This window comes from Squalius cephalus (assembly GCF_949319135.1).
Source record: "Squalius cephalus genome assembly, chromosome: 4".
Lineage (NCBI taxonomy): Eukaryota > Metazoa > Chordata > Actinopteri > Cypriniformes > Leuciscidae > Squalius > Squalius cephalus.
This window is the reverse complement of record NC_137125.1, coordinates 55,299,402-55,319,401: the sequence shown is the minus strand read 5'-3', so window position 1 is coordinate 55,319,401 and position 20,000 is coordinate 55,299,402. Positions and strand designations below refer to the sequence as shown.

At 40.1% G+C, this 20,000-nt stretch overlaps 2 protein-coding genes across 5 annotated transcripts in view; both read right to left on the bottom strand.

The window, feature by feature from the left end:
* Positions 1-1,704: 1,704 nt before the first annotated feature.
* Positions 1,705-18,851, bottom strand: LOC307157558 (chemokine-like protein TAFA-2). 3 transcript variants are annotated; one of them, XM_079869497.1, is made up of 6 exons: positions 18,128-18,851; positions 6,730-6,815; positions 5,643-5,798; positions 4,448-4,572; positions 2,428-2,477; positions 1,705-1,922 (listed from the first exon to the last, which is right to left on the bottom strand). In XM_079869497.1, exons 2-5 carry the CDS (start codon positions 6,812-6,814, stop codon positions 2,448-2,450), a joined length of 396 nt encoding a protein of 131 aa, XP_079725623.1. In that variant the 5' UTR covers position 6,815; positions 18,128-18,851; the 3' UTR covers positions 1,705-1,922; positions 2,428-2,447. The 3 variants fall into 3 exon arrangements, with proteins under 3 accessions (XP_079725623.1, XP_079725624.1, XP_079725625.1); XM_079869498.1 differs by having other exon boundaries at positions 1,724-1,899; positions 18,128-18,565; XM_079869499.1 differs by lacking the exon at positions 2,428-2,477 and having other exon boundaries at positions 1,724-1,899; positions 18,128-18,565.
* Positions 18,852-19,800: 949 nt separating this feature from the next.
* The window catches only part of etv6 (ETS variant transcription factor 6), a 28,595-nt gene continuing 28,395 nt past the window's right edge, over positions 19,801-20,000 (bottom strand). For both annotated transcript variants that reach the window (XM_079870162.1, XM_079870161.1), the window contains exon 9: positions 19,801-20,000. This exon is cut by the window's right edge and continues 374 nt beyond it. The gene's annotated coding sequence lies outside the window, so the exon portion shown is untranslated.

Below are 20,000 nucleotides of genomic sequence, written 5' to 3'. Positions count from 1 at the left end.
ACTATACAAAAAAACCTGAATAAAATAAAATATTAAAATAATAATAATACTAATACTAATAGGGTCTAACACAAAACAAAGCAAAAAATATTATAAAATAAATAAAAAAAGGTCATAATATTAATATTAATAAAAAATAATATTATGATGTGTGTGTGTGTGTGTGTCGTGTCGTTCAGTTCGTCTGGTTAAATGGGAGGATGACAGTCATTATATATAATAATAATAATAATAATAATATATGAGAGAAAAAATAGTGTCTAATACAAAAAACAAAATAGAATAAAAAATAGGCCTTAAAAAATCAAATGAAACAGGTGTAAAACTAAATAAAATACAATAAAAAAAATAAAAAAACCTGAATAAAAAAAACCCCTGATAGGATCTAACACAAAACAAAGCAAAAATATTATAAAATAAATAAAAAAGGTCTAAAACAAAATAAAAAATAGAATTAAATAAAAATATGAAAGAAAAAATAAGGTCTAAAACAAAAAACAAAATAGAATAAAAAAACTAAAAGTAAAATAAAATAATCAATAAAGATAAAATAATATAACATAAATAAACTAAATCAAACATGTGTAAAACTAAATAAAATACAATACAAGAAAAAGAATAGTCTAAAACTACAAAAACCTGAATAAAATAAAATAATAAAAAATAAAATAGTAACTTAAATATAGAAAATAATAATAATACTGTCTAACACTAAAAGCAAACAAACAAAAAATACTATTAAAAAAACAGGTCTAAAACAATAATAGAATTAAATTAGAAATAGAAAAATAAGGTCTAAAACAAAATACTGAAAACAACTAAATATTATAAAATAATTTAAAAAATAAAGTAAAACTGTAAACATTTATAAAATGCAATAGGGTCTGAAACAAACAAACCAGTAAATAAAGGCTGGCACTAATCTGCAGTTTCAGTGAATCTCAGTGAGTCGCGCAGAGCAAGAGTTCATCTCTGACTCAGGAGGCGTCGTGCAGATCTTCATCACCGCCGGATGCTTTAATTACCATGCTTTTAAAGTTCAGCCTAAAGCAAGCCAGCAAACCATCAGCGTTATGAAAGAATATCTCAAACTTTCTGTCTAAAAACGATTAAATATCAATCATCAGCGCGACCGTTTCTGGTTCTGACACCACATGTATGCCTCACTGTAATTATGAAATTTAACTGTAAATATATAAAACCGGTTCACTGATTAACAGTCATTTTTAACTGTAATTTTACATTAAACATTTGAGTTAAATGTACCATTTTAAGAATTAAAAAGATTATAATTCACAGCGAAAAGCCATAAACTGACATTCCCAGAATTCCCTGTTTGATGGTTGTTCATTTGAATAACCGTTTCTTCTCGTACTTCATAAATGAATGTTTATCGCGTTATTTTAGTGTTTAAAATCTTGTCTTTATCTTGTCCATCAGTGTTTTTATGATGGACGTCAAAACGGCTTCCGTATTTTTTTGTGTAAATTACAGTTTTTTGAAAATTAATTTACATTTTTTACTGTTTTTTTTTTTTGTCAATCACATTTTCAAAAAACATTTTTTTCTGTTACAGTGAAATGATTGAGAGTCGCATGAGGGTCATTTAAGGACTTCCTGGAAAACAGCACAGAACCGGAGACCGGGAACAATCCCTGAGACGAGCCGCTCATCCGCTCACAGACGCTACGAGAAACTCTGACTAGATTAAGACAGTCATGGTTTATTATGAGCAAATGCATCATTTACGTACAGAAAAAACCTGCAGTGGTCTTACTTGATATGAGGATACATGAACATTCATATTAGAAATACAGGAAGAAAATGTTCCGGATGCGTCCGTCAGTGTCCATGATCTGAGAGTTCATCGAGTCTCTAGAGATCCTATAATCCTGTGATCTGAAACGGGCGTCTCCGGGTGTCTGAAACAGGTAAACACATCATTACAAAGCATGTTTTAACCCTCAAAACCAGAGTCTGTGTTAGCTTGAGTTTCAGTTCACATTGGCTAAACCAATGAAGCACAACAGGAAGTAGAAACTCATTTTCCAACACTATCTGCTTCTCGTCAGCACACCTTATTTAACATTATTCTCAAAATAATCATGTTCAACAGCAGACTTCATGGTGAAAAACTACATTTCCCATGATGCTGTGCCGAAATTCCACCAATCAGAATCACGACGAGCAAAACGTGCCAAAAGAGCTTGTAAGCTCCGCCCACTCTCATGAATCGCCACGAATATATATGCATACTCTGCAATTAACTTAAAATATATTGTTTTTATATACATAAAGTTAGGCTGAAACAAGCTACATTAAACACACATCAGTCGCATCTCTGAGATTTACATCAGGCAGAGTTTAGATGATGCTGATGCTGATGATGATGATGATGACGGGCTTGTGTTGTGCAGGTCAGCTCACCTGTCTCCGGTTTCCAGTGTTCACCAGAGCTGGTCCCGGTCCGAGGAGATCTGTGCCGACCGAAACATGGGAAATGAAAGCCGGAAACGGCATTAGTTTAGTGTTTCATACAGAGCAGAAAGAGATCCAGCTCTGAGGTTGGCCTGGTTAATCTGCCGGCGTCTGAAGATAACCGCGGATATTCGGGATCAATAATTAGGCTCCAGACAGGTTTGGCGAGGCCCTTTAAATAATTGATAGAAGTTGAACGAGCTCATACAGTCGTCATAACCAGGAGAAGGACATTTGCATTGGGTTACTATTAAAAGCTTCTAATTAAAGCCTTTAGCGGACTCTGACGGGCGAAGGGTGTTGCGGTGGCACACGGGGCATTAATGGGGCTAAAAGCTTCATCTACTCGTGAGGCGGGAACAGATGATCCCGAAGACTGACGGATCTGACCTTCAGCTGACCCACACACTCACTCGCACTCGGAGATAAGATGATTTTTCTGACCCTAACGGAGGTTTTCATTTCATCCACCCTTGATTTTTAAGCATAAACATACTTATTTTGTTCAGAAAACAAGCCATTTTGCTTTTCCAGTAAATGTATCTTGATTTAAGAATGGTTAGAGTTTAGTAGCGATTGAAAATCTACGCAGATTAAATTACTAGAGCAACATGTATGTGATAAAAGCTGATGAATAGTGTTAAGAAAGCACATCAAATGTTATTATATGCAACAAAAATGAGATAAAACATCCAATGTGAGGGCTTTAAGTGCCCAGATTGTGCTATTTTAAAGGTTTCTAATTTAGTTTTGAAGCTTAGAAGACTAGACTAGATTGATGAAGACTAGATTTACATCTTTTCTCAGAATTGTGAGATATAAACTCGTAATTGCGAGTTACAAAGTCCAGTTCTAAGGGAAAAAAGACTCAGAATTGCATGTTCATATCTCACAGTTCTGACTTTATATTATTTATATTACATGAATCAAAGGTCAAAAACTGTTTCCTCTCAGAGTCTGAAACGCTTCGTTCGGAGATTCAGTCTCTCTAAGCTCCGCCTCTCTGAGAGCTGCTCTGCTGTGATTGGTCAGAAAGCAAACGCTCATTATCATATCTGAATCTCACAGTGATGCGAACAGTAACGATGGCGTGGGTTTCACCGTATCAATCTCAGAAAACAGCGTCTTCTCCACACGAACAACACGAACCAAACTCTTCCAGTCTCAGATACACTACAGCGTTTGAGGGCGGGGCTAAGAGACGCTGCTCAGCCAATCAGGACCAGAGGCGTGGATTATGCAAATTAGTTACATGTGCGACTGGATTTACTGACTCGTTTCAGCAGTTTCTTCTTTCTTTTAGGAGACAATAATTTATTTGTCGAGTAACTTTACAGAGCTTTTACATTCACATCAGCTCTATTACACACTGCATGAACGAGAATGTTTGTAAAAGTCAAGTCTCCTTTATTTATACAGCGCTTTTTACAACACAGAGTGTTTCAAAGCAGAGATAACAGGAATATAATGCAACAAAGTTTGTGTCTAGAAGAAAATAGCGTCTCAGTCCAACTTAATTATGTTCAGTAATGGTTCATTTGTGTTGTCAAAAAGTTATTAATTTAGTTAATTTATATATATATATATATAGTTGCTCTGGAGAAACAGTGATGTCATCGTCCAGCTCAGTTCAGTTCTCATATAATGCTGTCATCAGATCAATATTATTGTTGAATATTAAATTATATAAGAGCATAATGGGCCGGTTTAAATCATGCACAAAGAAGCAAAGCTATTTTTGACTCCCTGGAGATTAGTTCGAGAGTTGTAGAGACGGTATTAAAGGACACTGATTTCTTCTCTACGGTTGGTTCTACTATGTTATATTGAGTCTGACACCGTTTTGTCAGTCTTACTTGTGTTTTATGTGCAGATTTTACTATGTGGTTGTTGTGTAAAGTGTCTGTTGTAAATGTGCTCTACAAATGAAGTGAGCTTGTACTTGACGTATCTGCTGAAAGCCTCATACCTTGGTGGTCTTGACCTTGTTCCCGGTGGCGCAGCTCCAGCCTCTGAGATCCGGCAGAACTTTACACTCCTCTCCATCCAGACACGGGTGCATCTGACACCACCACTTCTGCGCCACGATCGAGGCTGAACACAGAGAGAGTGTGTGTGTGTGACGGGTCAGTGTGTGACTCGCAGGTGTTTGAGACACGATGGAGGACATTAGAGCCCAACTTTAATTTGCAGAGAATGTCAGAGACAGAATGTCAGTGATAGGTCAGACGGCACTCAGGGGCCCGAACCCATCAGAACCGGCCCTCGTCCTGCCCATTAAAGGGATAGTTCACACAAAAATCTAAATTAGCCCATGATTTACTCTCCAACTCAACCGGAGCGGCTGAGTCCGTGGACATTTTCAAGAAACGGCTGAAGACGCATCTTTATTGGCAACACTTGATCCATTAATACTAACACATGGGCCCTATCTCGCAATTGACTTTGTACACTGACGCATGCATCATTCCTATTTTGCACCCGACGCACATCAGACTTTTCCCTCCACAGACGCACACCGGTAAATTAGGGAATGAACTTGCGCTGTTCAGTGAAAAGAGGAGGCGTGTTCCGGCGCAAACGTTCCCTGGTGCTATTTTGCAGTTTCAGAAAACAATTCCACCACTGACCAGGAGAAACCTCGTCTAAAGTCAGTGGCGCGTTCAGATGCTATTTTAAGGGTGCATGCTTGGCCATAAGGTAGCGTGAGCACAACACACACACACTTTGCTTCTCTCATCTACACACAGACGCAGCAGTTTTCATTTTTAGAAAACCATACATTATTACAAGGAAAAATATTACCACACGAGGGAAATCATTGTGGTGTCCATGAAGATGTGAAAAAATAGGCATAAATCTAGCTTACACATTTACCCAAATTAGAGATTTATCTGCCAATATATCGGTCATCGGCTTTCAAATATAAAGAATTATCGGCATCGGCCAAAATGTTCATATCAGTGCATCCCTATATTTTAGTCATGCTGCATAATGGTTAAACTGATAATCACAATTATTTTTGCTCAAAATTCTTATCTTGATTAACTTTTTGCACTTTGGCCTACAAGCACTTATCAAGAAAATGCATGCTTTATTAAATGCATGCTCAAATTCAAATATAAAGAATCGGTGGGGTGGTGGGTGTGTGTGTGTGTGCGTACCGTCGACGCAGGACGGAGCCGCTCGGGTCGTTCCCGCCACTTGTCCCGGGAAGCAGGAGCACTTGACCGTCAGCGATCGCTCCTCGATCTTGTTCCTATTGCAGCAGCGATGCAGCGCCACCACCTCACACGTGCCCGAACGCACCTCCCGCACCACTGCGCACACACACACACGCACACACACACACACACACACACACACATAAAACACTTCAAATACTACTGAAATATAGTGTCAAATAGCTAAAATAACAATATATAGGTATATATAGTGTGTGTGTGTGTGTGTGAGAGGGTGTGTGTGTGTGTCTGAGAGTGTGTGTGAGTGAGCGAGAGTGTGTGTGAGAGTTTGCGAATGAGTGAGCGAGTGTGTGTGTGTGTGTGTGTGTGTGTGTAAGTGTGTTTGTGTGCCAGAGTGTGTGTTTGTGTGTGAGAGTGTGTGTGATATTCATAAAAATATAATTAAACTAAAATAACAAATAGCTAAAATAACAATATATAGGCCATTTGACAAGAAAATGTTAACTATAATATAAATGAAGAGAAAACCTGAATTAAAAACTCTAATAGAACATCAGTGATCGAATCGTAACACTGAAGTGACGTGTGACTGATGTTGCTTTATTCACTCAGAGCTGTGATGATGATGATGATGATGATGATGATGATATTAGTGTTGAGCTGATAACGAACTATTCTCACTACAGCAACTGAATTATTTACATGCTGCTGCGCACTGGACTTAATTACTGCTGACATTTATATGAGACTCTGAGAGAGAGTGTGTGTGTGTGTGTGAGAGAGTTTTTGAGTGAGTGTGTGTGTGTGATTGAGCAGTGTGTGTGTGAGTCTGAGAGTGTGATTGAGTACTGTGTGTGTGTGAGTGAGTGTGTGTGTAAATATTAGATTAATAAAAATGAGTAATTGAAATAAACCAAATCACTAAAATTACTAGCTGAAAATAAATAAAAAACTAAAATAAAAATAAAACCTAACCCTAAATAGAAATATTATATGAATGAATATTATGAATATTAAAAAGACAATATGTCTTATAGTGTGTGTGTGAGACGAGAGGGAAACCCACCCTGATGTTCCCTGGATTGTGTTGAAGATCCCAGGAGAAGCAGCAGCAGAACCGGTGCCAGAACGCTCTGAACTCTCCCACTCATCCTGCACACACACACACACACACACACACACACACACACACACACACACACACACAGGGAGCATTAGTGTATAGGATCTACTTACTGAACCTTTGATCTTTTCATTGACATTTGGGGTGCTTTTTTGTTGACTTTTTATCACATTATTTTTGTAATAATCATAAATTAAGTAAGCCGTGATTTACAGTGAGTGTAGAACAGCTGAGGGCTGTTTTTAGGCACGACAACACTAGTGTAACGCGGTCACAGGTGTGTGTGTGTGTGTGTGTGTGTGTGTGTGTGTGTGGAGTAACACTAGTGTAACGTGGTCACAGATGTGTGTGTGGAGTAAGACTAGTGTAACGCGGTCACAGGTGTGTGTATGTGTGTGTGTGTGTGTGGAGACACACATCTGTGACCACGTTACACTAGTGTTAGTGGAGTAAGACTAGTGTAACGCGGTCACAGGTGTGTGTGTGTGTGTGTGTGTGTGGAGTAACACTAGTGTAACGTGGTCACAGATGTGTGTGTGGAGTAAGACTAGTGTAACGCGGTCACAGATGTGTGTGTGTGTGTGTGTGTGTGTGTGTGTGTGTGTGTGTGTGTGTGGAGTAACACTAGTGTAACGCGGTCACAGATGTGTGTGTGGAGTAAGACTAGTGTAACGCGGTCACAGGTGTGTGTGTGTGTGTGTGTGTGTGTGTGGAGTAACACTTGTGTAACGCGGTCACAGGTGTGTGTGTGTGTGTGTGTGTGTGTGTGTGTGTGTGTGTGTGTGTGTGTGTGTGGAGTAAGACTAGTGTAACGCGGTCACAGGTGTGTGTGTGTGTGTGTGTGTGTGTGTGGAGTAACACTTGTGTAACGCGGTCACAGGTGTGTGTGTGTGTGTGTGTGGAGTAACACTAGTTTTAACGCGGTCACAGATGTGTGTGTGGAGTAAGACTAGTGTAACGCGGTCACAGGTGTGTGTGTGTGTGTGTGTGTGTGGAGTAACACTTGTGTAACGCGGTCACAGGTGTGTGTGTGTGTGTGTGTGTGGAGTAACACTAGTGTAACGTGGTCACAGATGTGTGTGTGTGTGTGTGTGTGTGTGTGTGTGGAGTAACACAAGTGTAACGCGGTCACAGATGTGTGTGTGTGTGTGTAGTAACACTAGTGTAACGTGGTCACAGATGTATGTGTGTGTGTGTGTGTGTGTGTGTGTGTGTGTGTGTGTGTGTGTGGAGTAACACTAGTGTAACGCGGTCACAGATGTATGTGTGTGTGTGTGTGTGTGTGTGTGGAGTAACACTAGTGTAACGCGGTCACAGATGTGTGTGTGGAGTAACACTAGTGTAGCGTGGTCACAGATGTGTGTGTGTGTGTGTGTGTGTGTGTGGAGTAACACTAGTGTAACGTGGTCACAGATGTGTGTGTGTGTGTGTGTGGAGTAACACTAGTGTAACGTGGTCACAGGTGTGTGTGTGTGTGTGTGTGTGTAGTAACACTAGTGTAACGTGGTCACAGATGTATGTGTGTGTGTGTGTGTGTGTGTGTGTGTGTAGTAACACTAGTGTAACGTGGTCACAGATGTATGTGTGTGTGTGTGTGTGTGTGTGTGTGTGTGGAGTAACACTAGTGTAGCGTGGTCACAGATGTGTGTGTGTGTGTGTGTGTGTGTGTGTGTGGAGTAACACTAGTGTAACGTGGTCACAGGTGTGTGTGTGTGTGTGTGTGAAGTAATTTACAACAGCTTCGAACACGGCTCTACCAATCAGAATCAAGGACCAGAAATATCCGTTTTCTAATCGAAGGCTTGAGCTTCACTTGCAGGCGTTCCTCCTGTTGCAGATCCTCTTCGGACTCGGACTCTTCTGGTCGTAAGTAATCCAGCAGTGATCGCAGTCGCTCTCACACACTCTCACACACACACACACACACACACACACTGACGGTAATTACTGGCAGATCCTCATATCACTTACACACAGATTATGAACTGATATGAACACCTTCTATATTCCATTACGGAGGAGCTGGAGATCCGACCGTTTGTTTCCCGATCGGTGTTAGGATTGCGGTGGAGTAATGAGTATTAGATCATCTGAGACTGACACACACACACACACACACACACACACACACACACTCTCTCTCTCTCTCTCACACACACACTCACTCTCTTTCTCTCTCTCTCTCACACACACACACACACACACACAAATAAATTTTATTAAATGATAAAAATTAACATTAATCAATCAATAAATATATTATATAGTAATAATCCTATTGTTCAGTATCAAATAATAAGACTTCTTTTCAAAAAGGCGACGTAACTGTGTAAATATGCGTATGAATATGAGATCTGGCTCAGTTCCAGACACTCGTCATCTTCGTCAGTAAAACACAAACATAATAATGTTTAATCTTCAGCATTTACATAAACCTGTTATTAAATGACAAACTGATCGAAACATCCATATGCAGGCATTATGAATTCTCACAAGCTGTTCCTAAAACACAAATTATATATTAAACACTAAATCTGAGGTCGCACTAATATTTGCGCTGGTTCTGCATTAATAACGGCGTGTGTTTGTGCAGAGTCACCTTGGGAATCTGATGGAGTGACCTTATAAACGTCTTTAATTCCGGCGCCGGAGGGAGAAACACAGAATTATTTCCTCATTAAGAATCTGTCAGAGAGGAACGAGCCGCTTCTAATTGTGTGTTTTATTGTAAGAGCTCTTCATGTTTAATTCAGGTCTTTGTGTTGAACTGCGGACCCTCAGGACATCTGCATAATTCATGCGCAGAACAGGAGAACACGCCGGGAAAACTTTGGACAAGCGTTCATAAGCTCGCATGCATCCGCCGGATGAATTATTAAAATTATTAAAATCTAGTCTGGTTAAAAATGAGGTTGTCGTCTGCGTTCCTTCAGCCCTCCTCATTCCCATCATGCCGTTCTTCTTCAGGAGGTCACGACCTCTCTCACTCGTTCTGAACTGGTCGTTCGTTCAAAGTTTATAGAGCGCAACAGTTCCTGAAGTAAACACTTGATTTTTAGCAATAACTCATAAACCGTTACAGACAGCCTTACCGTGAGCTAGCAGAGTGATGATTAATGTTCAGTCCACATTATTTCAGCTTATTCTTAAAATAATCGTGTTTAACAGCAGAATTCATGGTGAAAAACTACATTTCCCATGATGCTGTGCAGAAAATACCACTAATCAGAGAGTCGAGTAGTTCTTTCCCTCAGTGATGATGTTAGGCACAAAATACTGAACCGTTGTCCAATTTTCAATGTGAGTGAGTGTGTGTGTGTGTGTTTGTGTGTGTGAGTGTGTGCGTTTCGTTGGCTTAGTTTCATCTGCTGGGTGAGAAACACGTTGTATGTGAGTGTGTGTGAGTGAATGTGTGTGTGTGCGTGTGTGTGAGTGAGTGTGCGTGTGAATGTGTGTGTGAGTGTTGCTGGGTGAGAAACAAGTACAGTGAGGAAAATAAGTATTTGAACACCCTGCTATTTTGCAAGTTCTCCCACTTGGAAATCATGGAGGGGTCTGAAATGGTCATCGTAGGTGCATGTCCACTGTGAGAGACATAATCTAAAAAAAGAAAATCCAGAAATCACAATGTATGATTTTTTAACTATTTATTTGTATGATACAGCTGCAAATAAGTATTTGAACACCTGAGAAAATCAATGTTAATATTTGGTACAGTAGCCTTTGTTTGCAATTACAGAGGTCAAACGTTTCCTGTAGTTTTTCACCAGGTTTGCACACACTGAGGAGGGATGTTGGCCCACTCCTCCACACAGATCTTCTCTAGATCAGTCAGGTTTCTGGGCTGTCGCTGAGAAACACGGAGTTTGAGCTCCCTCCAAAGATTCTCTATTGGGTTTAGGTCTGGAGACTGGCTAGGCCACGCCAGAACCTTGATATGCTTCTTACAGAGCCACTCCTTGGTTATCCTGGCTGTGTGCTTCGGGTCATTGTCATGTTGGAAGACCCAGCCTCGACCCATCTTCAATGCTCTAACTGAGGGAAGGAGGTTGTTCCCCAAAATCTCGCAATACATGGCCCCGGTCATCCTCTCCTTAATACAGTGCAGTCGCCCTGTCCCATGTGCAGAAAAACACCCCCAAAGCATGATGCTACCCCCCCCATGCTTCACAGTAGGGATGGTGTTCTTGGGATGGTACTCATCATTCTCCTTCCTCCAAACACGTTTAGTGGAATTATGACCAAAAAGTTCTATTTTGGTCTCATCTGACCACATGACTTTCTCCCATGACTCCTCTGGATCATCCAAATGGTCATTGGCAAACTTAAGACGGGCCTTGACATGTGCTGGTTTAAGCAGGGGAACCTTCCGTGCCATGCATGATTTCAAACCATGACGTCTTAGTGTATTACCAACAGTAACCTTGGAAACGGTGGTCCCAGCTCTTTTCAGGTCATTGACCAGCTCCTCCCGTGTAGTTCTGGGCTGATTTCTCACCTTTCTTAGGATCATTGAGACCCCACGAGGTGAGATCTTGCATGGAGCCCCAGTCCGAGGGAGATTGACAGTCATGTTTAGCTTCTTCCATTTTCTAATGATTGCTCCAACAGTGGACCTTTTTTCACCAAGCTGCTTGGCAATTTCCCCGTAGCCCTTTCCAGCCTTGTGGAGGTGTACAATTTTGTCTCTAGTGTCTTTGGACAGCTCTGTGGTCTTGGCCATGTTAGTAGTTGGATTCTTACTGATTGTATGGGGTGGACAGGTGTCTTTATGCAGCTAACGACCTCAAACAGGTGCATCTAATTTAGGATAATAAATGGAGTGGAGGTGGACATTTTAAAGGCAGACTAACAGGTCTTTGAGGGTCAGAATTCTAGCTGATAGACAGGTGTTCAAATACTTATTTGCAGCTGTATCATATAAATAAATAGTTAAAAAATCATATATTGTGATTTCTGGATTTTTTTTTTTTTAGATTATGTCTCTCACAGTGGACATGCACCTACGATGACAATTTCAGACCCCTCCATGATTTCCAAGTGGGAGAACTTGCAAAATAGCAGGGTGTTCAAATACTTATTTTCCTCACTGTATGTGAGTGAGAATGTGTGTGTGTGTGTGTGTGTGTGTTTTGCTGACTCAGTTTCGTCTGCTGGGTGAGAAACACGTTCACAAGTCAGAAAAGAAAGTCACTTTTGATTTGATGTAGAAATTCATTGCTCACATTTTCATCCCCTCGTCCCGAAGAGGAGGAAGAAGAAGAGGAAGAAGAGGAAGAGGAAGAAGAGGAAGAGGAGAACAGTATCCTCAAGCTAAAGCCTGAGTCCTCAGTGTTTCTCATGTGGAGAATAAAGCGAGACGAGCGTCTTCTCTCCTCTTCCTCATCCTCTTCCTCATATGCTCCGGTTCCCGCGTGAAGTTTCAATCAATGTCTGAGATTCAGCGAGCTGCCATTAGCTGTTCACCTCACACACACACACACACTCACACACACACACTGATCAATGCCAGTCTCTCAGGATCATATGAACGCTCTATTTCTGATCTGCTGTTAATTGCTCTTTTTCTGACGGCAGCTTCAATAACGAATACGCGTCAGAAACTAATTTTAAGAGTGAATAAAAGACAGAACATCCGAACACTTCTCCAGTTTCATCGCGAATTAAAGAAATATTTGAACCAGGGTTCGTACAGAAACTGTAGAGAAAGCTCTTTTCCAGCAGACCACAGTCAGAGATCGCACTCATCAAACTATATCTTGAGGATATTAAACTCAAATCTCAGATATAAGGAATCCAAAATACAACTTGCAACACAATTTAATAATATATATATAAATACAAAGTTTATAATGGCTATTATTGTTCATTAAATATTTTATATATTCAATAAAAAAAATTTTTAATTATCATTGTTAAAAGATTATATTTGTGTTTTAAAAAAAAGCCTCTTCGTGAATATGCTGTTCTCACGGGTTTTCCATTTCAAAAAGTTTAATTCAAATACTTACTGTTGAAAGATATAAATGTGAGTTTGATGTTCGTCATCGGGCAGCTCTGAAGTTTAGGTTGATAATGACATCTGCCGACACACACTCTCTGCCGACACACACTCTCTGCCGACACACACTCGACACACACTCTCTGCCAACACACACTCTCTGCCGACACACACTCACTGCCGACACACACTCTCTGCCGGCACACACTGTTTTACAACACACACTCACTGCCGACACACACTCTCTGCTGACACACACTCTCTGCCGACACACACTGTTTTCCAACACACACTCTCTGCCGACACACACTGTTTTCCAACACACACTCACTGCCGACACACACTCTCTGCCGACACACACTGTTTTCCAACACACACTCTCTGCCGACACACACTGTTTTCCAACACACACTCTCTGCCGACACACACTGTTTTCCAACACACACTCACTGCCGACACACACTCTCTGCCGACACACACTCTCTGCCGGCACACACTCTCTGCCGGCACACACTCTCTGCCGGCACACACTCTCTGCCGACACACACTCTCTGCCGACACACACTCTCTGCCGACACACACTGTTTTCCAACACACACTCACTGCCGACACACACTCACTGCCGACACACACTCTCTGCCGACACACACTGTTTTCCAACACACACTCTCTGCCGACACACACTGTTTTCCAACACACACTCACTGCCGACACACACTCTCTGCCAACACACACTGTTTTCCAACACACACTCTCTGCCGACACACACTGTTTTCCAACACACACTCTCTGCCGACACACACTGTTTTCCAACACACACTCACTGCCGACACACACTCTCTGCCAACACACACTGTTTTCCAACACACACTCACTGCCGACACACACTCTCTGCCAACACACACTGTTTTCCAACACACACTCTCTGCCGACACACACTGTTTTCCAACACACACTCTCTGCCGACACACACTGTTTTCCAACACACACTCACTGCCGACACACACTCTCTGCCAACACACACTCTCTGCCGACACACACTGTTTTCCAACACACACTCACTGCCAACACACACTCTCTGCCAACACACACTGTTTTCCAACACACACTCTCTGCCGACACACACTGTTTTCCAACACACACTCTCTGCCGACACACACTGTTTTCCAACACACACTCTCTGCCGACACACACTGTTTTCCAACACACACTCTCTGCCGACACACACTGTTTTCCAACACACACTCTCTGCCGACACACACTCTCTGCCGGCACACACTCTCTGCCGGCACACACTCTCTGCCGGCACACACTCTCTGCCGACACACACTCACTGCCGACACACACTCTCTGCCGACACACACTCTCTGCCGACACACACTCACTGCCGACACACACTCTCTGCCGACACACACTCACTGCCGACACACACTCTCTGCCGACACACACTCTCTGCCGACACACACTCTCTGCCGACACACACTCTCTGCCGGAACACACGAAGTGGCCACGAAGTGTTGGCGAAGTAACACATTAGCGGAGCGGAGGGGATAATATGGATTTGTTTTCCAGAAAACTTCTTGCACAAAATAAATTCAAGCACTTTCTTGAATTTACTTAAATTTCCACAGATACGCCACAATTTTTAATTTTTTTCAGATTCACAAACTTTCAAGGATTTAGACGCTTTCTGGCGGCTCATTGACCTTTGACCCCAACATGACTTTTCCATCAACCGGCTGTCCTTCTTCAGAGCAGATTCACACAGAAAACTGACCTTGACTGGTCAAAATCCAAATCGTGTTCTTCCTCAGAGTTTCTGTCTCGATCTCCAGCACAAATATCTGAGCATTCTTAAATCAAGACACACAAGCAAAACAATTAATTTCATTACGTTCTTCTATAGTTTTCATCATTCCTCATCAGTCTCAGTCTCTCGGTGCGCATCAGGGTTTGCATGAACTTGTTTTCAGACAAAAGTGTGATGAAAGGCGTCAGAAACGCTGGCTATTTTTAGACGTGTCGTGCGCGCGCTTGGATTGGACGCAGACGGGACAGGAAGTGATGTCTGATTATTAGGTCAGACAATTAACCTCAAACTGCATCAGAAACAACTTCAAAACAGCCATTATTAGCCATCAGATCACTGCAGAAATGATGCTCTTCCTCAGAGCTTACCAGCACAAATAACACAAATAAATAAATAAATAAAGTTAAATTATGTTCATGTAGTGTGTAATAGAGCTGATGTGAATGTAAAAGCTCTGTAAAGTTACTCAACAAATAAATTATTGTCTCCTAAAAGAAAGAAGAAACTGCTGAAACGAGTCAGTAATTCCAGTCTCACATGTAGCTAATTTGCATAATCCCCGCCTCTGGTCCTGATTGGCTGAGCAGCGTCTCTTAGCTCCGCCCTCAAACACTGTAGTGTATCTGAGACTGGAGAGTTTGGTTCGTGTTGTTCGTGTGGAGAAGACGCTGTTTTCTGAGATTGATACGGTGAAACCCACGCCATCGTTACTGTTCGCATCACTGAGATCAAGAGCTGAGATTCAGATATGATAATGAGCGTTTGCTTTCTGACCAATCACAGCAGAGCAGCTCAGAGAGGCGGAGCTTAGAGAGACTGAATCTCCGAACGAAGCGTTTCAGACACTGAGAGGAAACAGTTTTTGATCTTTGACCTGTTGTAGGAGAATCTAAAACTAAAGTAGAACGTTTTAAAATAGCCTAACAGGAGCACTTTAATTTAAAGGGAAAACAAGATAATTTTTCGTACATTATTGGTGGATATTTGCTCTTATTTTAAGCACAAACTCACTTCATTTTGATCAATATTTCAGGGAAACCAAGTGATTTTTGCTTCTTCTCCAGTTAAACGTGTCTTGATTTAAGAATGTTTAGAAAACGAGACAGAAACACTGAGGAAGAAGCTCGTGTTTGCTTACGTCTACGGTCAGGGTCGATCTCTCCTCGTCTCAATATGTTCAGAGACCAACATGAGTCCAGATTAATGCCGGACTCAAGGTGATGATGAGGACGGCCAATAATAGCAGCCACACACACACACACACACACACACACACCACTCGAGATGAAGCGTATCTGTGCCTTCATTAGGTGTGTTTGTCTGTCAGATGTGAGCGAGAATAATAATAACCAGAGTTAACAAAGTTGGTTAATTCCAGCGCGTCAGACGTCGAGTTTCTACACTCTCGCTGGTTTATTTTTGTTATAATCTGTGTTAAGTGTCAAGCAGGTGTACAGAAACACACGTGTGTGTGTGAATAAAAGATAACCCAGCTGATCTGAGGCCTGTTAGAGTCGACTGATAAACACTTCACATCTTTATACTGCAGAAAACAACAGCGATATCAACGCATGCAGATGAGCAGTTGCCGGGAGATTCTGATTGGATCGTTGTGGTTTGCTATTTGATTGACAGGTGCTGGACGGGAGGGGTTATTATTATAAATTATTATTATATTATTATTTGAATTTGTCTCATATTTGATGACGTGTGCATTGAGTGTGTGTATTACTGTGCTATAAGCTCTCTGCGTGATCTGCAGTGGATAAAGCGCTGTAGAAATGAAGCCGAGCTGGAGAGAGAGCTGGTGTTTCACTCTTACATCCGTGCGTTTAGCCGACGCTTTCATCCGAAGCAAGCGAACACAAGCTGTTAGTAAAAGAGAATAATATTCCTAATAATATACAATGGCAGCTTTAGATTAGGAGTGTGTGTGACTGGTTTTTGATTAAAGATTACCAGGGTGCATGAATGTGAAAAACATAATTATGTGCATGGACAGATCATTAATAGCAAACACAGCAATATTCATAAAAAAATAAAATAAAATAAAAGGGTTTCATGTGACTTTAGCATGCGATGACGAGTGTTAATAATGATGATCATCAGAGCGGTTATTGTACGCAATATCAACGGCTAGCTTATGATTTTTGTTATGCATTTGTTTCTAACAGCTACTTAAAAAAACTTCCAATTTATTCTCCCTAAATTTGTTCCAAACGTTTCTTTGTTCTTCAGAAGTGTGTTTGTATGCGAACAGTTGATGGACTTCTATAGCACAGAGAAATAAAAACACTACTGAAGTCTCCAGAACACAAACATTCTTCAAAATATCACAGAATATTCATTTCAGCAGCACTAATGACAACAAGGTCATTATTGAAGACCATATTTACACTAAAGGTATTAAATGACCGAGTCTAATGCCATACCGTGTTTCGTAATCAGAAACAAACCAAAAATATTAGGAAATTATCACACATGTCATACTGTCATTTAAATAAATTAATCATTTCACAAATAAATTAAACGCTCACTTACAAAATAAAATATAAAATACACCAGTGATTCTTTGAATTACCACGGTATTTATGGCAATGTGTTTCCTTTTTTAATGTGTGTGTTATGATGCTGTGTGTAGTACGTTCACTATCAGTACTGAGGTAAACTGCGTCGGGTCAAACACTGTGGTACTACATGATTATTACCTATATTCCTATCTATGGCAATTATATTACTAATTATAATAATAAACAACAAAATACCACAAAATAAAGCAAAGCAGTCCACGTGGCTCGTCAACTGTATTTTACACGAAAGTCAGTTTCTGCCACATAAGAAAAAAAAAACAAGCTTTGGTAAATTGTGAATATGGCATAAAAAGTCGAAATTATGACATAGTAAGTTATAATTTTGACTTTTATATCACAATTATGGCAAACAAATATGACAGGCCTTCTACCATTAAAAGTCACTTTATATGCAATTATGACTTTTGTCATAATTTCGACTTTTTAATGTCAATGTTATGATTTTGTAAGTCATAATTTTTACTTTTTATGTCAATTATGATTTACCAAAGGTGGTTTTTGTAATGTATGGAAGTTCGTGTGGCAGAAATGGCTTTCCATTGATTTTCATGTCAGTCACAAAACAATCAATAAACCATTTAAAACTTTATTTTATATATTAAACTTTCTATATATATATATATATATATATATATATATATATATATATATATACATATACATACACATATATTTATTTCTAAATTGTTTGATCTATTTAGTCCGTGTGGCAGAAATGGCTTTCCATAGCCTAGATTTTCATGTCAGTCACAAAACAATCAATAAACCACTTTAAACTTTAATTTATATATTAAACTTTTTATATATATATATATATATATATATATATATATATATATATATATAGTTTTATCTGTTTGCATCCGTCAGCGTTCTGACTGACTTTAATCTCGCGCGAGATTAAACCGTGAATGTGAATGAAGTAACAGGATTGATCACCTGAGCTGCTCCTGATCAATCCATCCGATCAGCTCGATCAGTCCAGCGGGAGTCGCAGTTCGATCGCTCCAGGGTTCCGGTTCGGTTCAGTTCTCTTCGGTTCAGTCAGCGGCGCATCGGCGATTTCACATTATTCAGATCCGAGCGCGAGTTGAGCGCGTAACCGTCACCAACCGTCATTAACCGCCACAGCAGAATAGACGAGATTATTCCGATGAACGTTTCCCGCGTCTCCTGTTTGAATAAATTATGACGTTAAAAAATAGCCGTAAAAAGGCTAAAAAAAAAAGACGAGAAAAAAATGGAGAAAAACAGATGCTGCTCTTCCCTGAGCTTCACACACACACACACACACTGACTGACTGACTGAAACACACACAATGAATCTCTCTCTCTCACTCACTCACAGTCTCTCTCTCTCTCACACACACACTGACTGAAACACACACAATGAATCACTCACTCAGTCTCTCTCTCACACACACTCACACACACACACACACACACACACACACACACACTCACTCTAATCGCTCTTTCTCTCTCTCACACACACTCGCACTCTCTCTCTCTCTCTCTCGCAGACTCGCACTCACTCTTTCTCTCTCTCACTCACACACACACACACACACACACACACTCTCTCTCTCACTCACACACACACTCTCTCTTTATCGCTCTCTCTCTCTCACACACACACTCTCTTTCTCTCTCTCTCTCTCTCTCACACACACACACACACACACACTTTCTCTCTCTCACACACATACGGTACATTTTATGTACCGTTTACATTCTAATACCACAGAACTCCTATCTCAGCTGACAGCCAGGGAACGTTCTATCAATGTTCTCAAAGTTGTAAACAAACGTTCTTCTAGTAACATTAAAAGAACGTTATCCGGTCTTTAATAATGTTCTCAAAACGTAAGTTCAAAAAAATAATTTATATATCTTTCATGGAACGTTTATATATAAAACGTTTTAGTTGGACTTTTTAAAATGTTGCTACTTGTTTCAGAACGTTCAGATTAAAAAGTGATCGTTCCCATAATGTTTGAAGAATGATACAATGGAATCTTCCCTTATAACGTTCACATAACCAAGAAAAACACGTTTTTAAAACATTTCAAAAACTGTTACATTCAGAGATAACGTGTTCATAACTCACCCGGCTGGACGGCAGTTACAGTGCCATATGAATAAGGCCATCTTCATCTTTCATTTCAGAGATATAGCGGCTCAGTGTTTTTCTGTAATGATGAATTATTATATAGTCGTCGCGATTGTGTTTATGATGATCAGCAGCGCGGGATGTTTGAATGTTTGAATGTTGTTACCGCGGGCGCGCGCGTTTGGCGCCATCATGCGGTCGCTTCCGGTTCTGCATGTCGACGCTTGTCTGGAAACTTACTTTAATTCAAAACAATTAAACATTAAATATATAAAAAAAGTAAATTAAATGTTGAAAATGTAAAAAAAAAAAAAAGTAAAAAATTGTAAATTAATTATTTTAATTTATTTTAATTATTTTATTTTTATTATTTAATATATATATATATATAAATATACATATATATAATTTTCATCATAGAAAACACAGAAAGCGCTTACCTCCTCAACTCTCTGTATAAACAAATAAATAACTGTCTTAACACTCTTTAGTTTTATTTACAATGTTCTTTAGTTTAATGAATTTTGAAGGGAAATATTGTTGTCATGTCATCATGAGATTTCATATATATATATAAATCTCCCCGCCATAATAAAAGCACAGAAAACAAACTCCATAAATATACACCTGTGTCACTCAGTAAAATTTATTGTAGAACTGAATCACATTTTCACCAGCATTCTATTAATCCCACGTTTA